General features: G+C 33.5%; 1 protein-coding gene across 1 annotated transcript; it reads right to left on the reverse strand.

The window, feature by feature from the left end:
* Positions 1-17,069: 17,069 nt before the first annotated feature.
* LOC111367831 lies at positions 17,070-21,425 on the reverse strand. Its single transcript, XM_022988895.1, has 4 exons — positions 20,995-21,425; positions 19,813-20,257; positions 19,503-19,618; positions 17,070-17,654 (listed from the first exon to the last, which is right to left on the reverse strand). Exons 1-4 carry the CDS (start codon positions 21,347-21,349, stop codon positions 17,233-17,235), a joined length of 1,338 nt encoding a protein of 445 aa, XP_022844663.1. The 5' UTR covers positions 21,350-21,425; the 3' UTR covers positions 17,070-17,232.
* Positions 21,426-22,010: the final 585 nt, after the last annotated feature.

Raw genomic sequence — 22,010 nt, forward strand, 5'->3', positions numbered from 1 at the left:
TTAACCAAAAAAAAGATCTAGGGTTTTTTTTAAAATTTTTTTTTTTAAAATTTAAAGAAAAAAACCTAACCCTTCGTAAACTGCTCTGATACCACTTGTTGGTCTCATGATTATTCTTTTCTAAAATCGATTGCAGCAAAATAATAAAGATTTACAGAATTGTAAAGAACACAAGTATTTTTTGCCCCTAAGGGCCCGGATGTTCAGCCAAAAGCCTACTCACCCGTTGAGCATCTACAAAAGTAGATTAGACTCGAATCCACTAAGAATCACAAAGAATCGATACAAGAATGTATGAAGAAACTGTCGTTTCTTCAATTTCAGATTTCTATCGCCTCTCTTTAACATAACATTCAGTTTCTACAATCTCACAGATCATATACGATATACAACCCTAACATCACTCAAATTAGAGATTGCTTTCAGAAATTACACTAACAAAACGAGTTTAGAAAACCCTCAGAGAAAAGACGAAGAAAACCCTAGAACCATTCACTCAGAATTAGAGTGAAAATGAAGAGGCACGAGGCTTTTAACAGACCACCAAAAAATCAACAATCCAATGATCACAAAGATGCCAAGTGTAAGTTCCACAGAACTTGCGAATTATAAAAGAAAAAACGCATTTTCGAAAAACGCTTTTAATTTCCGAAAGACAATTCAACCCGGCCAGGCTCAATGTTACTCAAATTGGGCCAACCAAGAATAGGGAGGCAGCCCAATCAACATTTTATAAACACACAAGTCACTTTTTATACATATATTTTGAGAGATTCATAAGTACTAAATCCTAAATTTGGTTTGGATCTGGTAAGAGCAGTTGTAGGGTTGAATCCTTGTCTTACCCACTCATAAAAGAGCAGATTTTGCCATCATCAGAATTCCAGTTGTGTGATTCAGTATCAAATTGAAGCAGTGCTATAAGGATTAGTTATGTGATTATTATTGCATCGTTCAGTCTGATTGTTGATGGCTAATTTCAGCAAGATATGAGTAATTTTTTGAAGAATTGTGGAATTTAATAGCTTCTCCTTTCAAATTAATAATACTTTCTTTTATTACAGGGATGCATAGGGGATAACATTTTGAAACCTTGGAAGCAGGTCTGGATTGAATTGATAGTTATAGAAACTTAGCCACTTTTTACTGAGGAAGAAGGTAAAGATTTCCAGTGGTGACATTGGCTTGTCAACTCATTATTGATTGGTACCTACTGAATTGACAATATATTGTGTTCATACTAAGATCTCAATCTCTTAATAAAATCACGATTGGTGGTTTTGAGTTATTTTTGCTTGGATATGTAAAGTTGTGGTTGTGGTAACATGTATGTTACCATACAAGTAGCTCATGTGTTACTTTAATGTTGATGACAATATTGGTGGAACCTGAAAAATGATGGTATATATTGGAAGCTTGATTATGATCATGGTAGAGGCCACAGTGGTGGAAAGTGTGGGTTGGTGGTGTTGGGATGTTTTTGGTTAGGATATGCCCAGTTATGGTGGTAATAACTTTATGAATAACACGTGTTATCGTAATGTTGATGGCGATATTGGGGGGATATGAAGATGGTAATTTTTGGGAGCTAGATTTCGAATTTGGCGACTACCATAGCGTGGAAGGTGCGAATTGGCACTTGTAGGTAGGGATATCAACAAGCCTTGCCGAACTAGTCGCTAGCCGAAACTCAAACCTCAAGCTCGGCTCAAGTAAAAATGGCTTGGACTGTTTTTGGCTCGAGCCGAACCGAGCTTTTTCTTGCCACAAAATCTAAGTTCGACCTGAGTTTTCGGCTCGAACCTTATCGAGTCGGCTCATGAATTTTTTTTAAAAGGCAGCCATGCGACTGCCATTGTAGGCAACACTTGCAAGGTAGCTATGTGACTGCCTGCTAAAATAGCTAGGCAGCACATGCAAGGTCGCTACGTGGTTGCTTGCTGAAATTTTAATTTTTAGCAGGCAACTATTGCAGGCAATTGCCTGTTATACCAGTGCAGCTACACATAGTTGTCGAAGCTGTATTTTTTATTTTTAATAAATTTGCTCAAGGGTAAAAAAATGGCTCGTGACTTTGGTAGGCGCTCGAAAAACAAGCTCGGATTTTTTCCGGACCTCCTAAGCCGACGAGCCAAATTGACACCCCTACTTTTTGGATTGCTTTTGGCTTGAATATGTTGAGTTTATGGTGTTGGCGAAATGTGTGTTACCCTACAAGTAACACAAGTGTTACCTTATAAGTAACGAGTTTTATTTAACTCAAATAAAATTGAGTAGGTTGTGGCGGTGATGATAGTGATTTTATTTTATTTTCAAATAAAAAGTAATATTTTGTAACGCTACATATTACCCATGCGAATATTGATTTTTTTCATAAAAAAGTAACATACAGTAACACATATGTTACCCAAAAATTTTGTTTTTCAATAAAAAAAAAATGAATATTTTACTAATACTCTAAAAATAACATAGTAACACAAATAACTCTAACATGAGATTCGTAAAATTGGTTTTTAATTAAAAACTAAAAATTTGATTTTTAATTATAATGAGGTCTTTTTAAAAATTATAAATGGGAGTAAATGTTAAACGAGGTATTTAAAAAAAAAGGTTGTAGAAGATGTATTATTAATTCTTTTGAAGAAAAGGATGGTAGTTTATGTTATTTTAAAGGTATGAATGATTAGGGTCCACGATCATAATCATCGCCACCAGGCCAAAAGTTCATGCTATGAGTGTCATATCCACACAAATAACTCTAACAGGTGATTCGTAAAATTGGTTTTTAATTAAAAACTAAAATTTTGATTTTTAATTATAATGAGGTTTTTTAAAAATTATAAATGGGAGTAAATGTTAAACTAGGCATTTAAAAAAATAAAATGTAGAAGATGTATTATTGATTCTTTTGAAGAAAAGGAGGGTAGTTTATGTTATTCTAAAGGTATAAATGATTAGGGTCCACGGTCATATAACCCAAGAATCACTACAAGAAAAATGGCATTTTACAACATTTAAATGGAAACATTCACCAATTGTATGTTGCTAAAAGAGGTTTATTGAAACATTCAGTAAATTCATGTTGCCATTGATTGAGAAAATTAAGATTTAGCAACGTTCTTTGAGTGGTTGTTGCTAATACCCTGTTTCGCAACGTTCAAAAACTGTTGTTATTTTTTTTTTTTGGCAACGTGCATTGACCGTTACTATAAATGTTTTAGCAATGTTTAAAGAACGTTGCCATTAATTACTTTTGGCAACGTGCATTGCCCATTGCAAAAACTTGTTAACGACAACGTTCATTGAACGTTGCCATTAACAAGTTTTTGCAATGGACAATGCACTTTGCTGTATATATTTTAGCAACGCTTATTGAACGTTGTCGTTGGTTTGTTTCAGCAACGTTCAAAGAACGTTGCCGTTGGTTTGTTTTAGCAACGTTCATTGAACGTTGCGGTTAAGTATCTTTGGCAACGTTCTTTGAACGTTGTCATTAATTTCTTTTGTAGTAAATTGACTAAATTCAACGTTAAATATAAAATCATACAAAACCCAAACCGACCCGACCCAGACCCGACCCTGTTAGTTTGGTATAAACTCAAACCAGCCCTAATTTCTTCCCCCTTTCTCACTCTCCCGCCACTGTTCTTACTCTCCCTACCACTGCTCACTCTCCCCGCCATCGTTCTCACTCTCACTCCCAATTTCTTTCCCCTCTATCTCGCTCTGCAATTTGCGTGGCCTCCATAATCCCTCTCTCAAACTCTATCCACCCAACTGAAGCGGGGGAAGCCCTAATCCCGTCGTCGACTCTTTCTGATCAAGTCGCCCACGCCGATTATAAAATGTACACATCTGTTGATATGTATAATCTCTATTGATATGTTTTGTTTGTGTGTCTGTATATGGCCGGCTCTGTGACTGTGTTCATCTATTTTGGAGAATTTTATTGGATATTTACCTTCTTAATGTGTATTATATGTGAATAGTTGTAAGAATCTTAATTTCTCACAAATTATATGTTCTCACGAATGGCTACCAACCTCCATGGATTTTGTCATATTCTATTTGTTTTATTAACTTTGTAAGATCAAAAGGATACAAAAAATTATTTTGTGCACAGGGCACCGTTTAGGCAACCGAGAACAAGAAAAAATTTAGCCCCCATTAATTTTTATTACATTACATTACATTTTTCTCTCTCTTATTTTCAACCACACAATATTCTATAAAATAATATTATACGTAAATTGAAAACTTTTCCTTCATTTTCAATCACTCATTTTTCAAAAACAATACTATTTCACCCATTTTTAACTCTACAAAATGGGGGCCAAACAGGGGCTTAATGTCAAGATGTGGGGATTGTGAAAAATTGATGAAAAAGTTAAAAGTCATTACAATCTTCTGCCTTCATATGCATTGTAAATGTTTTAGCCTGTCAATAGCCATTTTCTGCGAGATTAGCTTAAGCTGGTGCTACAAATTGACATTCTCAGTTGTTCAGCGTTGATTCTTCCTCAATTACTTGATGTGTGTGTCCAGCAAGTCTTCCTCAGTTATTGACTTATAGAATGAAATAAAATACAATTATTAAGTAATGAAAACTAAAAACTTGCTGCCGATTTATCATGCTTTAAGTGCTGTACACCAGATAGATTTGGAAGAAGAATGAAGACCAAGATGAAAACAAAGAATTAGAATAGGAACGTAATCAGTACTTTCTGTAATATATGAGTAAATTAATGGAATAACATGGTCTGTGAATGAGTTGAGAACTCTACAAGTCTGGTGTACCTTCAATCTGAGAAGCATAGAATGTGTGCAGAGTTTCTGATTTTGCATCCAAATGTGATTACTTTGTTATATGTTAAGGTTATTTATATTCTCCCATTGAAATGGGTCATAGGTCAGTAGTCTGTCATATCCCCCGTGAAACCTTATACTCTTAATTATGTAATATTGTGCAAACACTATTTTACAATCAATATTTTAGTTTTATGAGTGATGGATGTACCTACATTAAAAGAGTCTTTTTAAGAGATAAAAGCTTCTGATTCAGAATTTGATTCAATGCGATTTAATTGAGAGCACATGGATTGTAGCACAATATTAGTATAATTGTTCTGAGATTGAATATTTTTTATATCTTTAGGAACAATATGAGAATCATCAGATCGTTCTTTAGGAATTTTCTTAAGTGGAGATGCAAGTATATCAGTTTTTCCTTGAAAAATAACTATTTCTTGCATAGGAGGATGAATAGATTGATAAGTATTTCCTTCAGGAGTTTTCCAAGATTTTGAAGGAATTTTTGTAGTAAAGATTTGAGTTTTTTCTGGTTTTTTACCAAAAACTTTGAATTGAATCCAATCGTAAAAACTTAAATTAGTAGAAGATTCAAAATAATTTTCCCAATATTTTTCTTTTTGTTTTGAAGAAAAACTTTCTCTAAAAAGTTTTCTGAAATTTTTGACACAAATATCTTGATCATATTTGAATTCTTTTCTTCTGTCAATTTCAGAAGAAATTACATTGCATTGATGATCAAGATCTTGATTTGAAGGTGGAACCATATCAGAAAAAGTAGGAGACTCTGATTGCTCAGTTTCTTCTTCTTTTTCTTTAGGTTGATAAAAAGGATTTGAAATAGTAGGAGTAAAATCGACTCCTTTAAAAGATGAAGTAGAATTTCTTGAAGATTGAAAAGAATTTTGGGGGTTTTCTTCAAATCTAGTTGTAAAGATTTGAGTTTTTTCTGGTTTTTTACCAAAAACTTGAATTGAATCCAATCGTAAAAACTTAAATTAGTAGAAGATTCAAAATAATCTTCCCAATATTTTTCTTTTTGTTTTGAAGAAAAACTTTCTCTAAAAAGTTTTCTGAAATTTTTGACACAAATATCTTGACCATATTTGAATTCTTTTCTTTTGTCAATTTCAGAAGAAATTGCATTACATTGATGATCAAGATCTTGATTTGAAGGTGGAACCATATCAGAAAAAGTAGGAGACTCTGGTTGCTCAGTTTCTTCTTCTTTTTCTTTAGGTTGATAAAAAGGATTTGGAATAGTAGGAGTAAAATCGACTCCTTTAAAAGATGAAGTAGAATTTCTTGAAGATTGAAAAGAATTTTGGGGTTTTTCTTCAAATCTAGAAGATCTGGAAGAATAAGATCTTTGAATTCCAAATGAGGATCCTTTAAAAATAACTTTAGCTTTTCCATCAGAAAAAGTTAAAATTTCATTAGGAATTGTATGAATTTGAGCAGGAAGAGGAGCTTGAATATTTTCAAAATTCCATTCAAGTCCTCTAGATTGAAGATTCCAGGGAATTCGTTTAGGAATTTCAACATTTGAATGAAATGGATTAACTTCTACCAAAAGACTTTCTTCTCTTGGTGAATAATGAAGAGCACCAATATTGAGTTGAGTATTCAAAAGCTTGTAATATATTCTATATATCACAGCAAAAGCATTTGATCGACTATCAAACTCAAGGTTTTTAGTTTGAATATGAAGATTGAGAGAATTTAAAATTGCTCCATCTGTCAATTTTATTGAAAAATCTGGATAACAATTTGAAAATATTGGACCACTTTCAAGATTTGATTCAAGAAGCGAAAGTGAAGAATTTTCAAATTTGAGATGTCTCTTATCTCTAAGAGTAATTAAAATTGGAATATCAAGACCAAGCCTAAACAAAGGTTTGACAGCAATTTGAACTAATCTCACATGAAGATATTTGAATTTCTTTTTATGAGATTCAATAGATTCTTTTGAAAATAAATTGATGAATACATTTTGACTATTAATTGAAATTGTTTATTCAAATGTTTTGATAACATAATTTTGAGTGAAATCAGATTTTCCTATTTCATAGATAGAATGTTTATCTATCTTTGGAATAGTCCAATTTTGAAGATGTTGTTCAATTTGTGCAATTTGAAGTTCATTTGAGTTGAAATCATTTGATGCGGATGGTGTTGATGCATTATCAATTTCTTCTTCATTTTGAAAAATTTGTGTTATATTTTCATTTGAATTTTGTCTATTTCTAGACCTAGATCTCCTAAGCCAATTTGAAACTAAAGACATAATTGAGTATAATGAAATCAAAAATAATTTTCACAATAAAAACTGTATAATAGGATAGACTGATTCTTACCAAGTCTACAAACGGGACCACCCAACATGGCTTCCCTGGCAACAACGGGCTGACCAACGTTTATTCAGTAGACATCCCAGAAAAATCAATAACCTATTGAACAGTGCCTAAAGTGTAAAATTATAAATAATCTCACTGTACTTTCTTATGGCTTTGATACCATAAAGGCCCAAGGGGAAACAGGGGAAAAAGAGATCAAAAGATGAAATGAAAATAGAGAAATATTATTGAAGAAGTGAACTTTACAATGAAAATTATAACAATTTTGAGAGAACAAATTAACAAAGAAAAATAAACTTCTTCTTGCTGAATTCTCTCTGCCTTGAACTGAACTTTTGAGGTCTTCTTATACTCGAGATCCGGCCTTGAAATTTCTTTCATTTGAGAGAAAGAATCTTGAAAAGCAAAGTGGACGGCAAAATGATGAGGAATCTTGAAAAGAAGTGCCATCTTTTGACAATTTTTTTTCCAACTTTTGACTTCCTTTAATAAAGAGAATTTTTCTTTATTAAAGTAGTGATTGATGTTGTCCACAAAGTTGATTGATATCATGACAATAATCACACCATTGAGGAAAATCTTGACAAAGATTGAGTAGAATTTCTCTTGATTTGTAGACTCGAAAATTTCTTAATTCATCAAGAAAACTAGGTCCATGTAATCATTTGTTTGAAGCATCCTTTTGAGCAAGGAACCCTTCATAGTCATAACCTAAATCAATTAAGTCATCACCATTATCGATTTCTTGCGAGAATTGAGATTCTTAATCATGATCTGAGTCTTGTGCACTTGATTTTGTAGATCCAGCTTTAGAAATTTGTTCATAAATTTCTAATGATTCTTTGGGATCTTTACATTTTGATAACATTGAAATAATCTTTTGTTTTTCAGTCAAGAAATCAGCTTGACTTTCCTGTTCTTTCTTTGAGAATTTAGGAACACCTAAATTCATTTGTTCTTGAATCCATGATTGAACTGCTTTGGGGCAACAATTTGTTTCTTTGAATTTTGACCACCATTTGATCTTGAATCTTCTTGTGATCTTTTGAGTAAAGTACTCATCTTTGAGATTTTGAAATTAAAAGAAATCCCAGCAAAAGATCTAGGATACTTTCAAATTAAAAGCAAACTGAAACAAAATATTTTCCTGAGTTTTCAGAAATGGTTTTGCTTCAATTTTGAAATATTTATATCCTTGACGAGTGAGACTGGGTAAAATTTGTTCTTCAAGTCCATGATAAACAAACCATGTTTGAAACCATTTTGGAAAATGAGGATGACAATTTTGATTAAAAAAAATGAACCAAGAATGAGTCATAGGTCTAAAAAAGAAGACTCTATACCGAGCATTCTGATAATCAAAATAATTGAAGTTTTCAAGAGTTGAAAAAGAAGTTGAAGAGAGCTTAAGTCTCTTTTCTTCTCATGGGTTTTGTCCCCAGTCTTCGTAAGACAAAACTCTGAGAATACTGATTTTTGAATACATAATAATTGACTTGTCTTTTGGATCTGGAGTATGAGAAATTATGGCTGATCTGTTTTGAGAAGGATAGTCTCATAATGTTCTCTTGATTTTTTGATATTTGAAGGCATGAACCAAAAGTTTTCTGGAAAAATGCTAGAGAGACATTTATCCAGTCCTGAATATCTATGAGCCAAGATGTTTCCATATCAAGGCAATTCTCGAAAACATTTTTGGTAAAATATTTGAAGGTATTTGGAGGGTTAATTTGAGGAAGTTTTACAGTACTTTGAACGGCTTTTTTGTAATTTGAAGGAGTGGAGGATGATGCTTTTTGTTTTTGTTCTGATTTTTTGACAAGGGTTGAAAGAGTGTTTGAAGAAGATGAAGTTTCTTGAATTTTTGTTTTGAGATGATCTTTTGGGAGATCATTGATTGAAAAGAAGGGAGTAGAATTTTTCGTTCTACTAGTTTTTGTTTGAAAAGGATTTTCATCCTCTTCTTTAACTTGCTTAGCCCAACTCATTTTCACTCTTTTTGTGAATGAACTCTCTTGTAAGGAAGTCTGTCAAGAAGTTTGATTTTCCTTGTACATATAGTATTTTGAAATCAAAATAGGACAAAATAGCCTGCCATATTACAAAGATTTGTTTTGAAACCAGATTTTTTTACGTCTTTTTGTAAAATATCTTTTGAGGTTTTACAATCTATTTTCAAAATAAATTTTTTATCGATAAGATCGTCTTGAAATTTTGAAATACAGAGAACTATTGAAAGAATTTCTTTTTTGATGGTAGAGTAATTCTTTTGAGGGCTAGTCCAGACTCCACTATGAAATCTAACCAACTGTTCTTGAGATGACTCTAGTGGGATTTGCTTTAACACACCACCAAACCCAATGTTAGAGGCATCTGTCTCAACAATAATTGAAGCAGTAGGGTTAAGGATTGAAAGACAGGGAATATTTTTGACTAATTTTTTGATTTTTTGGACAGCTAACGTGCACTCATGATTCCATAGGTCAGCATTATTTTGTAATCTTTTGAATAATGGGGCACAGATTTGACGTATATCTTTGACAAAATCGGCAACATAATTGACACAACCTAAAAAGCGTTGCAAACTTTTTTTTTCAATGATTTCATCTGAGAATTTATCAGTGAAATCAAGACTTTTTTGAATTGGTGTTATTGTAGAATTTTGAATAAAATGACCAAGAAAACGAATTTTTGTTTGAAATAAAACAATATTTTTAGCAGAAACTGCTAAACCATTTTTCTTGATAACATGAATGAATGTGTGAATATGCTTGAAATGCTGTTCTAAATTTTCTGAAAAGATGAGAACATCATCAATGTAAACAATAATGAAATTTGAATAAGGATTGAAAATATCATTCATAATTTTTTGAAATTCGAAAGGAGCGTTTTTGAGACCGAATGGCATAACATTCCATTCAAATTGTCCGAAAGGAACATTAAAGACAGTTTTGTATCTATCTTCTTCTTTAATTTGAATTTACCAGAATCCTGACTTCATATCAAATTTTGAGAAGATGATAACTTTGTAAAGTCCATTCAAAAGATCTTTCTTTTGAGGAATTGGATAACGAATCCATTGAAGAGTGGTATTGAGTGGCTTGTAATTGATAACAAGACGAGGAACTCCTCGTTCAATTTCTGCAGAATTGTTGACGTAAAAAGCTGAACAGCTCCATGGAGATTTACTTGGACGAATTAAACCTTTTTCAAGTAAATCATTGATTTCTTTGATGCAAAAATCAAGTAATTATTTTTTCATTTGAATAGGTCGAGATTTTGTAGGAATATTTGATTCATGAAAATCAGAATTGTAAGGAAGAGAAATAACATGTTTCTTTCTGTCCCAGAAGGCATTTGGAATTGTTGAACAAATTTCTTGTTCAATTTTAGTCTGCAAAATAATAATTTGATTTTTGATAGAAGACTCTTGTAATCTTTTCTCGATTTTTTGAAACGAAATTTCTTCTTTAAGAAATTGAATATGATTTCTTTTGAGATTAATATTATGAATAATTTTTGAAATTGCAGCTTCTTTTAAAGATTTGACATCTTTATAAGAAGGAGGATTTGAGAATTCGAAAAATATTTTTTTGCCAAAATTTTTTGTAGTTAATCCTTTATAATCTGCTTTAAAAGGATAAATTTGAACAATGAAAAGAGTACCAAGAATGACAGCTTGATCCAAATCTTTCACTAAATAAAATATATTTTTGAAACAAATATTTGAATTACAAACATGAACTTTTGAAATTTTGTAATTAATATTTAATTTTTTACCACTAGTACCATATAGATGGCTCAGTAGTTTTCTCAAAATATTTTGTAGGAATAAGGCCTTCTTTGATACAATTTTGATCAGCACCTGAATCAATAAGAACACGAGTAGTGAACTTAAATTCTTTGTTGACTACAATAGTCATATTGTAGTACCATTTTTGAAGTTGAATTCAGTTAATAACATTAACCTTTTCTTTTTCGGAGAGAGGGATTTTTGAAGTAGATGAAAAATCAGATGAGGATGATTTTGAATGATGAGAGGGTATTTTTTATGATGATTTTGAAGAAACTTTGGATTTCCCTTTGAATTTTGAATAGAATTCATCATTTAAGTTTTTTGCTTTTAAGCAAACTACTTCCATGTGAATTTCTTTGACTTGATCTTCAAGATTAGAAATTTGAGATTTCAGATCTTTAATTTCTCCTTGAAGTTCTGGAATTGAGGGTTTAGAACCTTTTGAAAGTTCCTTTTGAGCGCGTTTAAAAATATTGGTCATATTGATATCATCAAAACTTTCTTTTGATGTAGAAGATAAAAGAGATGAAAATTTCTTTTTGAGGTTAGGATTATCAATCCTATCAATAATATCTTGAACAATTTCTTCCTCTTTAGATAAAATATTTATAATTTTACAACCACAAATTTCTTTATCATTATTAGAAGAAGAACTAGATTCAGAATTTTGAGTAGATTCATAATCAAAATCTTCTTGATTGAGAAAAACCTATTCTAATTCTGAGTTAGACTCATTATCAGAACTAGATTCGATGAGATTGAGAAGTTGATTCTTAGTTTCTTCATCAATTTGAAGAGTAATAATCTTCTTCTTGAGAGGACATTTATTGGAATAATGACCATTCTTATTACATTTCCAACAAGTGATGTTAGAAGTGTTTTTTGAAAATTTTCTTTTTGAAAAAGGTTTTCCTTTTGAAAATTTCTTTTTATTTGAAACTTCTGGAAAATGTTTGAAATGTTTTCTTTTTGAAAATTTTTTGTTTTGAAAAAGTTTTTTCGATTTTGAAGAAGGAGGAATGATTTTTTCAAAACCATATTGCTCACAGAATGATCCCAGTTCATTACAACTTTGAGATTTTTCTGTTTTTAATGTGGCTTTGAGTTTTAAATCATTACATAAAATTAAAGCTTCTTTGTTGATAAAATTGATAATTTCACCATAAGTAAGCATATGAAGGTCATCAAATTCTTTGAAAATTGAATTTTTCACTTTCTCAACAAAGAGTTTTGGAAGTTCTGAAAGATTGTTAACAATCTTCTCTTATCATGATACGAGATAAAAACATATCTTTGTACCATCGAAAATCTTGTAATTTTGGACATCTTAAATTCATAAGAATATTATTTTGTAATTGCATTAAATTTTCTGGAGTACCAATGAAATGTTTGATAATAGTCAAACCAAGAACAGTAAAATTATCATTAATTTCTTCTCCATTTTCATTACGAATAATATTGTTATTTTCATCACGTTTGACAAAGGAAAAGATAATTTCTTTCTCAGTTTTGAGAGATAATTATCCCACCATTGACCAAGCTGTCCTGTGAATCTAAGAACAATATTATTTGTAGCTTCAATTCTTGAAGTTCCTTTGGCAAGAAAGGTTTTATAAAAAATAGTCATTTGTCCCATTAAATTGATAATTTGAAATTCAGTAAATCCGTCTAAGTTCCATTCAACTCCGGAATTACCATCATAAGATTTTTGAGGGGGAGACTTTTCTTTGAAAAGTTGATCAGGAAATGAAGGACGAGGATAGAATTTTGGAATATTTTGATAATCAGATTTTCTGAGTTTATTGATAGAATCAAATTTTTCATCAATAAATTGAGATTCAATTTCATCAATAGTATTGATGTTTTTTGAAACATGAAAATTTTTTAATTGAGTAACAAGTTCTGAAAGAACTTCACTTTCAGTTTGAAGAGTTGGAGGTTTTCCAAATCGACTTGGGTGTCCTTCAAATATGAAATGACCACATTCTTCTGTTCTATACTGCCAATTTCTCACAATCATCTGCAGCCAGAGTGCTTTTTCCCGATTGCATAGAAAATCTTGCAGGCAAGAGGGCCGATATTTGTCCACCCATACATATTTTCTCTCATTATCTATCATACTTGTAACCTTATTCTTTAACAAAACCACTTCAGCATCAGTAGTTTGAGCTAGTAAAGAAGGTGGAGGCAAAATTGGTGGTTGTGCAGGCAAAAGTACATGTGGTAGTTGTATTGGAGCTGGCAACAACAGTTCTTGTGAAGGAATTTGTTGTGGTGGCGAATATGGTACTGGTATAGTATGCAATGCAGTCGGCACAGATGATTTTTCTGAATCTCTCTCCCTCAAAGGGTTCTCCTTATTTGATGAAGTGATGGTATCATATTTGCTGTTGATGGAATTAAAGGTAACTCTCTTCCCATCAGAGTCTGATTCTTGATCATCTTTTGTTGTTGTGGTTCTAATTTTTGTAATCATTGTGCCCATTTCTATGATTTTTGCTGCACGAATGTAGTGGGAACTCTTGGTCGAAGAAGAACCAGAAGATGATGATGATGTCTTATCGAGCTTTCTAGCGTTGGTAAAGTAAGAAGAACCCCATTCTTGCACCTTGAGGACAAAACTGGATTTGGAACTAGAACTGACGAAACTTGTTGCCTTACTCTCTCTTCCAAGACTCGACCCTGAGTACTTTTCTCTATTGATTACCAGGAAAAACCTGTTAGTCCCTTATAATAAGGACTGCTGGTAGAATATCTTGCCTCTAGACTTTTATTGAACTTCTCCAGATTATGTGCAATTAGGTTTGAATTCTTCTTTATTCTGATGTAGTCACCGAGTTTCTTTGGCTAGGCAGTGATTGGTGAGCCGATTGAGCGAGAAGAGCATATGGACTCAGTTGAAGGAGGTAAATAGGAGTTCAAGGGAGGAAGAGGAATGTTGATGTTGCGGGCTGATTTTGGATGTGGGATCGAGGGACTCGGCATTGAAGGGCTGAGATTGAAATTAATTCCTAGTTTAGTTAGGTGATGAAACTCCCTAGTTTGTAAGATGATGTTTATTTGATGGGCAATATGTAAATCAAAATTTTTCTTCGATTTATTACAATGATGTGTTTTGACTATTTTGTATGAATTAATAAAATTATATTAATTGAAGGCCCAAACAGTCTTTTTCATTTTGTGGCTGATTTGGTAAATTGTTATACAAATAGGAAAAAAAAATTGTAAACGACCTACGACAACGTTCATTGAACGTTGCCAAAAGTCTCATTTGCAACGTTCATTGAACGTTGTCAAGAGTCTCATTTGCAACGTGCATTTCACGTTGCTCAAAGAGTGTTTTGGCAACGTTCATTGCATGTTGTCAAAACCCAGTTTCCGCAATGTGCATTGAATGTTGCCGAAAGGGTGTTTTTGCAACGTTTATTGCACGTTGCCAAAATTCAGTTTCCGCAACGTGCATTGAACGTTGCCGAAACCAAGTTTCCGCAACGCCCAATGAACGTTGCCAAAACTCTTCGCTCTACGGCAACATTGAAATCCACAATAGACGCTTGAACGTTGCGATAGGTTTACGGCAACATTTTTTGCCCGTTGTAAAAAGTGATTTTTGGTGTAGTGAATCATCGCCACCAGTCCAAAAGTTCAAGCAATGAGTGTCATATCCTCGAATAAGGCTTGATCTATTATTGTCGTTACGATCTATTATTGTCGTTAAGTATTGCCGCATTGGTAGCAAAATCTAACTATTATGCTACCACCCTCATGGCAACTCATGTAGAACAACTAATATGGTAAAATCGAATTATGATTACATATTTATGACGCACTACAACAATACTCATAAGATCGCTAGGAATATGGCACGAATGTAGTATTCTAAAACACTACATAGTCCCTGTTCATATAAAATTAAAATTTATTTTTTTATTCAGTCAAAAATTAATTTTAATCACATAAACTACTCTCCTTTTCTTCAAAAACTAATTTTAATCACAAACCAGGAAAGGATTCAGAGGTGAAATTGATGCCTTAATTCTCGATATGGCGAAGGAGGGAGAAATTCAGTGTGATGATGGTAAGGGATTATCGAGGCTGATTAAGCCGTTGATTGATACCGAGAGGAAAGAATCAACGGTCATTATTTATAAGATTATGAGAAGGTGGGGTTCCAGTGTTGCAGTGGATGAGTGTAGGCAAAGTGTTAAAGCAGAGAGGGTTGAGGAGATTTGGGGAGGAGAAGATGGCCGATGAGATTGATGAGGAATTAAAGATGTTTTGTAGGGGTATTTTGGAGAAACCAAGGGTTTAGAGGTTTTTTTTTATTTTTTTTTAAAATAGAAGTAGTTGAATTTTTTTATTTTTTAGAAAAAAGTAGTACAAATTAGTATTATTGTCGAATTTGAGAGTAGTTGGCTCAACGTAGCACCATATTCCTATGTTTGGCTCATCATTATAATGAGTAATGTCATGTAGCACCATCGCTATAACAATAGCAGTTTAGATGACATAAATAAGAAGTTTAATTAAATGAATTACACAATCGTATCTTTAATTGAATCTATTAAATAGTGTGATCTAGACATTCGTTTATAAATGTTCAAGCTACTTTATATTTACACATTTCGAGAGACATACAACTATTATTTATTAGTCCATCATTCAATTCTATTTATATGTAATATAAATTGTTCGTAAACATTTTCCAGACATGTTTTCACAAATGTATTTCTTTTTGCTCGTTTGACAAATTTTTTTTTTCATTCTCATTTTTCACCACAGGCAATAAAATATTTTACACATAAAATAAAAAAATTTCCCAACTTTTTGCCGTGTGATACTGCTAACCCAGTTTTTGACTGTCCAGGAGGTTCACTGTTTCATTCAAGCGATTGAGGAACATGGAAGGCTCAGAGAAAAGTACACATTATAATTTTTATTTTACTTTTTGTATTTCATGCATAAATTTCGAGCCTCAAATTCAAATACTTCAATATGGAAAGAAAGCTTGATACAAATGAATTCTTCGCTCGTGCAGCTCCAAGGGCGATCGAGCAGGCAAGAGCCAAAAGTAGCTCAAGTGCAAAGGAGAGAAACGAAAGAACCGCGATTTGCAATAATCTGAAAAGGGTTTCAATATGAAACACATATGGAGTTCAGTAGATTTGAAATACAGCATGGATTGAATTGCTTGCTTCCTTGCACAGAATGAAAACTTCATTCTTGATTCTACGAGAATTTTTATAGAAGCCTTCCATTTGCTTCTCTTTGATGGAAGTTTGATTTTTGGCATAATTCTTCTTCTGATGATCGATTCAACCTCTGATCAAAACGATATACCTTGATTATATTTCATCTCTTCAACAAGTTTAATAATGAGTATAACGACCGTATTGTTTCAATGGAGAGAAAAACCTACTATTAGCTTTTCGGGGCTCGAAGTTGGAATTCAATAGTCTACAAGCCCGCCCCTAAGAGCGAAGTTGGAAGAATCTCTGTTGCCGTATCCGATGATGCTAGCGCAGTCAGAAAAATGGGTCAAGTGGGAATTGATTCGTTTAAGTTTCCGAAATCAGTTCGACTAGTTTTAGGTTTGTAAAGTTATTTGCTGATTGCCACAGTTCATGGGAATAATCAAAATGCCAGCTCTCGGTTTCATACTGGCATATGCACTGAGAGGCTGCTGTTTTATCTGTGTCCGACGTTAGAGGACACATTTGACAAGATTTTTTGAAAAGTCAAAAGCTTCTTTAAACATGTTTAAATAATTTTTAGAAATATTTTAACAGATTAGAAAAACTTTAAAAAGAAACTGACCTGAAGGTAGCTTTGTCATAAAACTCTTCAACAAGAGGCAGAAACAAAAGTTCGGCCAAAACTGATCCCAAATCCAGTATCGGATGTTTGGTATGCTGATCAGACATGATTATACGTTCATTATCCTAATGAATTCTATTTGGTATAACATACCAAATATGCCTCAAGTGCAAGTTCAATTCTCGGTAGAATTAAACCAATTTTTATTTATTTTTATTTTTTAATTATCGTACCGTATGGCTCAATCATCCCTCACAATATAAATTCACCGCCCCAAGTACTGAAAAATATGTGATAACAACTAACAAGTGCTCTCAAATTAGATAGGGAGAATGAGTAAAAACTGTTTCTAATGAACACAGGTACACAGCTATGAGAAGATCGTATATAGACAAGTCCGAAAATACATGCACTGGCAACCTTAAAAACTAGATTTGCCTAAGTTCAACGGGATTAGGATTCCGGTTTAGATACCTGAAGATATACCATTTGAGTGTATCCATTGAACACAGAAGTATCGAGTGTTGATAAACCAAGCCTGCGAAATAAGCCATATCTACCATCTTCAACAACAGGACTAGGGGCACGAGCTGGATCATATCTCGTCTGGTGAGTCAGGGAAGGACCAGCCACAGGGGGTAGCTCCCAATAAACGTCAAGTACTGATTCTAAAAACCTGCTGTTCTGAAAATGCTCCGAGTAGGATATTGCCTTGTTGCTATGGTTAAAATCATCCCGCATTTGACCTCTAACACCCCACCATGCTTCTCCTGGCCCACATAGCTCTCCTATATCGACTGCTTTCTCCCAGAATTTCTTCCTTCTATATCTTATCCAAGCTTCATCACTATCTCTGAAGCAGCTATGGCCACCACCTGGATGGGACGCACAACTCCCATGAAGTTAAACCCAGTTAAAAGCAGAAAACTATTCTAGTATGATTGGATAAAAACATATGATGAACAAATTGAATAATCAGACCAATCCAAAAAATGACAACAGCGAAAATTCATAACCCCCGCCATGAAACTTGGCTCTTTATTTTCTCATTAACCATCAATACATCAATAAATTTGCATACCACATAGGAGTTTGAAACAATCTGATGACATTATGATCAGGGTAGATATTGTTGCGTTCCAGAAAACGTGAATACTCTAAGGACCTAACTGTCACCACTGATACTTGTTGATTGCAGAAATGCTTTTCAACGAACTCACACGACTGAGATTTTAGAACATTATTCCTGAATATTTCTACTTTTGGGGCTAATTTTAGACATCCTAAGAGCATCGTACGGACATGTTGAGGGATACTCTCGGTGACATTTCAAATAAAATGATATAGTTATTGTGAAAAGCAGAATGCACAAGACAGTAACATAATGCTCGAGTTCAAAGGATGTAAAAGAAAATTTATTAAATGAGAGCACATCAATGTATAGATATTAAGTGTGAAATCCTTCTTGATAGCAGGCAATTGTCATATCCTCCCATAAAGATCAGGATCTCTCCAGATCTACTCACAATCTTCTACACCTGAACTTTGCCTGACCTATTCTCCCAAGCTTCTGTTTGAGATACCAAAGAAGGTAGAAAATTGAATGTCAAACAGTTATAGCACATCTTTGATGATCTCCACTACTGTTTGGCTACTGGTTACGCACTCTCACGAATGCAACAACTGTGTTACCTTTTCTCTTCAAAAAATAAATTGTTTGCTACTTCTCATGTGTTCTTCTGAAACAACCAATCAATCCATAGTTTTCTTAGCTTTTCTTGGATATAATTACCACATATAATTCTTAAATTTATATCTTTTCTAAGTAGATTAACTTCTCCCTCCATTGCATATAAATTTAACATTTTTCATTTTTTTCTTGCTTAGTCTCAAAATTATTGTCCAATTTCAAAATTTACACCATTTTCATTCTTAATTGTTCAGTATCGACCAAAAAAAAAAAAAATACAAACTGAAAGTTTTAGAAGAAACAAACAACAGTGTGTGGTGATTATAGGTGGAAACTAAAGCTTGAAATTTGCGAATTGAAAACTTTACATGAACATTTGGTTCCCAAGAAAGAGATTAAGTTTGAAATGTATGTAACTTTTTCATTCCATTGAAAATCGAATTTATGCTAAAGATGCTTACAACCTTCCCTCTCCGTGGTAATTATTCATTTATTCCTATAGTGTATTATTCTGATAATATTTTAACAATTTGCACTTATGACCAACTCCCTAGCTCATGAAAGTTTTGGCAATAGGTCATGTTGGCAAAAGTCTGCTCTCGTGCTTCTTAGGTTGCAACTATTACATTAACAATGAAAGGATAGAGTACCTATGACCATTGTTCAATCAAATCTTTCAAAAACATTAACTGAAAATGGCTTCATGAATTTGAGCCAAATGAGATAAATTTCAGAGCCTCAGTATCATATAATCATCTGAACTAATCCACAAATGCCTAGTGAAACATTCTTCATGAGGAAAAACAGGCATGTGCTGATAAGGCACATTGCTTTGTGAGACCCAAAGCTGGTAGTAGGTCCCTCGATTTTGATGTGCCTTCCATGGCCCAAACAGAATCTCCCTCAAGTCAAAATCAACCGGACCAATTTTCTCGGTCTCCATATAACCATGGTTTTAAAATAATAATGAATTAAAAACAGGGCACATCTATGGTCCACTACAACGAGTTTTGAAATGAAAGAAAACACACACCTCTTACGTAAAATTGATCGCATATTTGCCGGAAAGAATAATGGTCCCCAGTTCCAGTATCATAGTTATCCTCAAATATGAGATGCTTGAACCCAGCTTTAAGTGCTTGCTTTAATCTACACATAAAAGTGTGAATCAAGACAAAGAACCTTTGGAAATTTAGATAAGTGAATCAAGCTGAAAGAGTCATGAAAACTATATACATAATAACTGAATTGCATTACTAGACGCATAACGAATTGCATTGTAACACTGCTCTAACTAGTCAATGAAGGAGGATTAACATTTTGAGAACTGAAACTGTAATTACCGTTTGAGTTCGTTCTGATGGTCATCAAAGAAGACAAGAACCTGGCTGAGATCATTAATCTTATGTTTCTTCATCACTCTACCCCAATTCATGCTTCCAAAATCCACAAAATCCTTTCCAGCAAAGTATGTACAGTTTCCGTCAACATAAGCAGGCCCCTTTTTGAGGTATTTCTCAGGATGGCGAGGTGAAAGTGACACAATTGGTGTATCCGGCATTGCTTGCCTTAAAACCCATGTAGAATGCCCCTTGAAAGCACCACTTTCGATCATCAAGTCTGGCTTTAGCCATCGAGTAATAAACCAAAGCCCAAAGCTGTGGTCGAAACCCATCCCATACATGTTGTTCTTAATTGGCCGTGTCTCGTATATTGGCACAAACTCCTCAAGACCTTTAAGCAAATCCTTGGATGTCCATTCCACAGTTTTTCCATGTTTCGATCTGCCTTTTGACAAGGATAACAATTAAATTGGCATAAACTCACAAAAATTCAAATTTCTAAAAGAGGCACAATTTAGATACCATTATACATAAATTAGAAATAATTATAGCATTGGAAAAGAGTGTGTATTGGCAGCTAATTCACATCCATACCTTGACGAACCATAAACACAAAAACCATCAGTAATACTGCAACTATTAAGTTAATTAAAAGTTACCACTTGATAAAGCAACAATTACATAAAGGGGAGTAAATCTACTCCAATTAACTGCTTTCAAATGAATCCGAATATAAAACAAATCCATTTTTAAGTAATCGCTAGAGTGAAATGATTTCTTTTTTCCTATTTTATTACAACGGTTACTGAGGAATATAACTTCAGGAAATTGGCATGCAGACTAGAATATATTAACAGACAACACATTATAGCTAAGATGCTGATCCACCAATCTTTTAGGGGAAAAAAAGCAGCAGCAGCAACAATAACACTAGTAAATAATAATTATAATATTCTAACAGTACCATTCGGATTCATTCTTATTACCTCTGGCGATTAAAAAAAAGGAAATGGAAAGCAAAATTTACTCATCATAAAGCAAGAAATTATCCATTTCAAACTAGATAACTAGAATTTAATTTTACATTAATATGTAAACCGAGATCTGAATGAGCTCGAAGCCAGCAAAAACCAATAAAAAAAAAAAAAACAACAACAAAGGAAAAATTTGCGAGGGACTTACACCAAGGAACGCCGAGGGATCCGAAGTCCGATTCAAGACCATCAAACCCGAAGAATCGCAACCGCGAGATGTGATCGGAAGAGGATGCTGAGATGCAGACCAGATCTCGGGAGCGAAATACAAGAGACGAGATAATGATGATAACAAGCCCAAAAATCAGTATGGGACAGAGATACCCGGTTCGGGTCAAATAATTCGTGACCCGCATTGCTATAGATATGTGTTTTCGCGTCTTGGACTCGTCCCCCGTTTCCTCGTTAGCTTCATCATCGGCGGCGGTGCCACCATCATCGGTGAACTGCGCCGGCCGCCGGGTCGACAGCGCCCTCTCTAGCATATTCTTAGTTGTCGCCATATCACAATAGCGTGTGTTAACTGCCTGCGAAAATGCTTTGAAGTTCGTTCACTGACCAAGGCAATTCAGTGGGCTAAAGTAAGATTTAACTGGAGTGCCGAATTTCTCGGATATTTGTATTTTGACCCCTATACTTATTGATCGATAAGGATACACCCATAAATCACAGTGATATTTGTATGCATCATGCGAACTCAATTGAATCCCTTGGAGCATTGTAATCCTAGTTTCCCCTTTTGATTAATAAGAAGATATTCTTCGCATGATGGGTCACATTTCTAGGAAGAAAGTGAGTAGATTTTTAAATTCTATTTTGCCACTTATATCAGAACTAAAGGAGACAATCATCAATTGATGCAGCAAGAAATAAAGAATAAGTTCAGTACCAATAGCCCTTTCATCAGCCAAGGAAAAGTATTCTACACTGACGAAAAGACTGTGATTGCACATTCATCAGATTCGAAGATTCAAGACCTAATCACTTCAATAATAAATATCACCAGGAATCAACCAATTATATGATCACCACTGCTTAGACAAGCAGGATTGACAGAATTCAATTATATGGACAAGCGATAACTAGAAGAGAGTAGGACAAGAATGACTCAAAGCCTCAAACTACATTTGCTCAATATGGACTTCGATTTAAATTTTTAAAAGC

Source organism: Olea europaea, chromosome 18 (assembly GCF_002742605.1).
Source record: "Olea europaea var. sylvestris chromosome 18, O_europaea_v1, whole genome shotgun sequence".
NCBI lineage: Eukaryota > Viridiplantae > Streptophyta > Magnoliopsida > Lamiales > Oleaceae > Olea > Olea europaea.